Source organism: Lycium ferocissimum, unplaced genomic scaffold, assembly GCF_029784015.1.
Source record: "Lycium ferocissimum isolate CSIRO_LF1 unplaced genomic scaffold, AGI_CSIRO_Lferr_CH_V1 ctg12905, whole genome shotgun sequence".
NCBI lineage: Eukaryota > Viridiplantae > Streptophyta > Magnoliopsida > Solanales > Solanaceae > Lycium > Lycium ferocissimum.
The window spans coordinates 22,032-27,217 of record NW_026714590.1 but is presented as its reverse complement, the minus strand read 5'-3'; the positions used below and the strand labels follow the sequence as shown (position 1 = coordinate 27,217).

General features: G+C 36.7%; 1 protein-coding gene and 1 pseudogene across 1 annotated transcript; one reads left to right on the top strand and one right to left on the bottom strand.

Annotated features, from left to right (window-relative positions):
- Positions 1-2,798: 2,798 nt before the first annotated feature.
- Positions 2,799-3,511, top strand: LOC132042034 (UBP1-associated proteins 1C-like). Its single transcript, XM_059432670.1, has one exon. It carries the CDS (start codon positions 2,992-2,994, stop codon positions 3,337-3,339), a length of 348 nt encoding a protein of 115 aa, XP_059288653.1. The 5' UTR covers positions 2,799-2,991; the 3' UTR covers positions 3,340-3,511.
- Positions 3,512-3,967: 456 nt separating this feature from the next.
- On the bottom strand, positions 3,968-4,937 carry LOC132042035 (agamous-like MADS-box protein AGL62; annotated as a pseudogene).
- Between the last annotated feature and the right edge of the window lie 249 nt (positions 4,938-5,186).

Below are 5,186 nucleotides of genomic sequence, written 5' to 3'. Positions count from 1 at the left end.
CACACAAATCGAGATGTACCAACTCCGGCAAATTCGACTTTCTTGAAGGCGAACGACTGCGAAGAAGCTCTTTCATTGCTGAGCAATAAACACATCTCTTTAACTTTGCTTGTTTCACTCGAAAGTAAATTCTTCTTAGCTAAATTATCAATCCCTTCTCCTCGTATGACTTAGCCTTATGCCATAACTACGATGAAGTATTATTCTCTACCAAATTTATTGAGTCACCACAAATGGAGCCACAAAATAAGTACGAGTCGGATATCTTGTTACCTCGAGCCCCAATCATTGAACCACCAAAGCTTTCAGCCCTGCAGCCGGTTTGATCATTACCCTCGTCGAACGCCTTACTGAAATCAAATTTAGACGAACATCCGGAGAAACGTACTTGACATTGTTAAGAACCAACCTCGAACCATTCTTACTTTGCAAGCGAGCGTATCGATGCCAAGTACCTCGGCCTCATTTATTATGGCTATTCGTAACATTTCAAAATTACCGGGGAGTGTAGAAGAAAATAATTTCTTCTTTGGCGTGACGTGATGACACATGAATCCAAAACTAGGTAGACTCGCCTGGAAATAAGATTGATATCATTTTTTACCACAAAAGCAACAAGAAGATCATTTTCGGCGGCAACGACACGATTTTCATTATCGCCTTCTTTCTTTTGCTTTTTCGGGTCTCTCTTAAACTTATAGCATGTTTCTTGATGTGCCACTTTCGGTGACAACGATCCATTATGGTCTTACATGCTGGAGGATCTTGACTTGCTTACTTTTGCCTCTTGTCATTAGACCTCTGAAGTTACTTCTCCCCTGTCTTGATAACCAAAACATCGGAGTGTGAAGGTGAAGAAGACGAAGCTTGAGATCTTCTTCTCGTCTCTTCATTCAAAACACCACTCTTAGCATATTCCATAGTTACGCCATGTTTGGGGCGAGAATTAGTCAAAGAAACTCTGAGGGTTTCCCAAGAGTACGGCAAAAGTATGAAGAAGTCAAAGTCCATGTGTTCTTCGTCAAACTTGATACCCGTTCCGAAGTTGACTAATCGAGGACACCACGAAAGCAATTTATATGATCGAGAAATAGAGCCACCCCTCTTTGTATCTAATATTCATCAATTGTTTCGGTAGAAACAAATGTATTGCTAGTCTTGAAGCATAAAGTGTCTCGAAAGCTTTTCCACAAGCTTTTTAGCATTTGTCTCATTCACAATATGATTTTGAACATTATCTTCAACCCATTGCCTAATATAGTCACAAACTTTGTAAGTGCCAAAATTCCCAATCTTCGTGCGGTAGACTCGGGTTTTTTGTAGAAATGACGCGAATAAATGCAATTTCTTGACAAATAGAAGATCTTTCATCTTGCTTTTCCAAATATGGTAATTACTGCCATTTAAACAAACCATCTTGCTCATATTTGCCTCCATCATTCAAATAGACAATCAACACAACCAAATATAACCACAAGCTCTGATACCACTTTGTTGGGAAGAAACAAGCAATAACCAAATTGCACGACGAGGTAACAGCGGAAGAAATACCCAAGTCAAAACTTCCCACACTATTTGAATCAAGAGAAGACAATAAATACTAGCACAAATGGAAATTCGGGCGAGCGACTATACCAACGATAAAATAGCAAAGCAAGCAAAAATAAATCGAATGCAAGAGACACCAAATTTACGTGGTAAAACCCCTTCAGGTGAAGAGGAAACATCCACGGGACCTCAAAACCCACAAAAGCTCCACTAAAATCAACAAGAGTTACAACAATGTTCTCCAAATGGCTACAACAACAAAGCCAAGCACGGAGCAACAATACATAAAAGATAGCACCAAAACTAGTGAAGAAAAGGAGAGAAATCACCCCCAAAATCGAGCTACTGTTCGTACTCGAAAACTGGAGCTAAAAACTACAAAATCCGATCTCTACCGTTGAAATCGAAGAACCAGATGTTAAGAACCCCCATTTCAAATTTCAGCACGATCCAACGGTTAACGAATCGGGAAACGTAATTTAAAGCGGACTGCTGTAGCAAAAAATTTCTGGATGAAAATCTGCTTTCTCTCTCATGTTTTTCTCTCTATATATGGCTGCTATGAATTCACTCTTGTGTACTAAAAATAAGACCTAAATTGCTCCTATATATAGAGGAATTTTTGGGCAAAAGTGGTCAGGTCCAAATTGAATCGGGTTTTATTAATCCAATTTCACATAGGAAGGGAAAACCAAAAACCTAACATAAACTGCTTAATGCACATCTAATAGAACTAGCCTGTCTTTAGAAAAGTACACACAATTTATCAAACAAATGTTATCAGCTATTATATTTGTAAAAGATCTTCAAATTCTTCTTTAGCTCTTTGAGTGAAATCTCTCCAACACTTTAGTAGGATTTATCAGCTTAAGCTTTCTGATAAACTTCTCTTCTATGGGCGATTAGAACTTAGAACATTTTCTTGCAGTAGCTATTTTGTAGTGTTAATGTCTTCTGCTGAATGTAATTTCTTGGAAAGCAGGACATGCGATGTCCTCTTTCTTAACACTGTAATTAGTACCATCAGTTTAAGGGAGAGGTAGCGTATATGGGGTTAATATAGGTTATAATGGAGGAAGTATATCTGTTTCGATCCTTGAAAAGATGCTAGGTTCCCTGATTTTCTTCCTTTAGGTACTCTGTCACATTAGTCACATACTTGGTTTTCTGATGACTATTTTATCAGACACTACTTGATTACAAATATGACCATTTTTCTATGAGCTAGTATTGCTTTAATACATTCATTTAATATTTATGAAATCGTCAATAGGTTTTCACATCTGTAAACCATTTACGAGGTGTTTAAATTTCTGACAAATGTTTCTTTTGGCGTTGTACAGGATAAGCCTGACACAATTTTCTCTGGAGCAAAACGGAAAGCTATAACACCCATAGAAGAGGTTGCTGACAAGCCTTCATTAAGCAGTGCTCTGAAGAAAAATGTTAAACGAGTGGCGTTGTGCACTTTGTCAGGTAAGTGCTACAGATCAATGTGGCCTGAATAACCACCTCCAAGGAAAAAAACACAAACGCAGGGAGGCTGCTTTAGGAGCACAGAAGGATGAGAAAAACTACAGCATTAGTCTTTTCCCAAAGAAACCAAATTCAGAGGAAGGATCATCAGGTCCAATCGATAATGATCAACCATCAGGTGCAGATGACTTGAGCAAGAATGCATATGAGTTCTGGTGTGAGACATGCAAGATATGGACCACCTCTGAAAAGTTGATGGAGAAACATAGGATGGGAAAGAAGCATGCTAAGCGTATGGGAAAACCTTATTGGTAAGGACAAGCAGTGTTAAGAACAAATGCAATGACTCAGCGACATTATTATTTCCTTTTTATGATTATCAAATTGTATTAAGGCTGCATAGAAATGATGTTGTGCAAATGTGGGAGTTTCTGTCTACCAACTAGTAGCTTATTTTTATTGTTAAGGAAATTGGATGTTATCAATATATTACCTTTGGATCCATGTTGATTTTCGTCTCTATCTCTTTATTCGATATGTTTTAAGTCTATTAGTTAAGTCAAATTTAGTTTATTAGTATTAGGGTAAAAGTATCCAATAATTCACAAAGGCTAAGCTCCTGCAGAGAGCCGAATACAAGTGAACCACCCACCATGTTCTGAGAATATTTAAGGAAAATGGGAAACATACCATCTCCAATCAAATACTGCTTGAAGCAAGGGGAAGAAGTGCAGAGGAATTCTAGCAAAACTTAATTTTAGCAAAATTCTGTTATTTACTAATTTGGTAGTTAGATAACTTTTATTTACCTAAAAGATAGCTACAGGTAACTGCATATAAATAAGTAGAACCAGTTAACTGAAAAATAAATCGGTTAAATTACACTAGCTTAAAAGTTCTTTACAGTATCATTGTATATGATTTAAATCGGTCTCATAAATAATACTAGGATGATAGAAATGGAAGAAGGTTACACTGTATTAATGTCATTTAATAATGAAACATCTATTGAGATCAGCCAACATCTTAACTGCAATACACAAACTGAGAAATGGAAAACTCAGACCAAAGGCCACCAGTGAGGTACTGGTTAGATTAATTTAACCAAAAGAAGAGGAAAAAAGATTAAAAGAATCCATGATCATAACCAATAGTATGGTTATGAGGGTAATTTGAAGCATCCATAACCGGCTTGATGTCATAGTTATCAAACATCTCAGCACCATTCTCAGCTATGAAAGATGAAGAATTACTATTCTCAACCATAATCTTGCTTGCATGAGTTATCACATTCTTTTTCAAGTCTTCCATAGAATTTTTTTAATTGCTCAAGGTCTTGATAGGCAAGTTCACCTATAGGGGCTTCCCACCAATATTGGCTTTGACGAGTTTTCCTCATTTGATCAAATGCTTCACTCTTTTTCTTCTCAACTTCTAGCTCATCAAGAATTTGAGTGTGCTTCAAGTTGAGCTCACAAACATTGTCATGTCTATGAGCCTCAAAAAGATAAAGCCGATTGAAGATTGGATGAGGATTTCGTGAAAGAAACCTATCCATAATGGACTCAACAATAGTATGGCCAAAGGTATAAACTTTTCTTGCATGGGAGAAAACTATATGGCAATTTCAACACCACATAGTGTACATAATTCACTAGCTTTCTTGAAAAGTTCTGAACAACGTTTGGAGAAGGTTACTTGGAGGTGATTCTTGACTTCTATTTTGGCAATTTTGATCTTTTGCCGACCCGTGCTTGGCTTCTTTGCCATAGCTAAAACTTTACCAGAAAGATTAATTCTTCTTTGAAAGGAAGCAAGAGACCAGTTGTGGGGATTGAGTTTGCATTGAAAGTGTAAACATGTACTATTTAAAGGGCTTTGGAATTTACTCTGCAAGCTTGCTGCATAATTGCCTCTAAATGTTTTTACTACTATGTCTTTTTCACATTAGCTGATCGTGATGTCTTGATTTGGGAGTTAGAATAACTTAGTGTCTTAATGCATTGATAAACGGAAAGTCAATGCACCTTAATTGGCATTATCAAAGTAATAATCGATATTCATCATCAAAGTCAACAATATATTCCATATATTTTCCTCACATAAGTCAATAATTTATTCCACATATCCCTTAATCAGTACTTATTTGAAGTATTTGTACT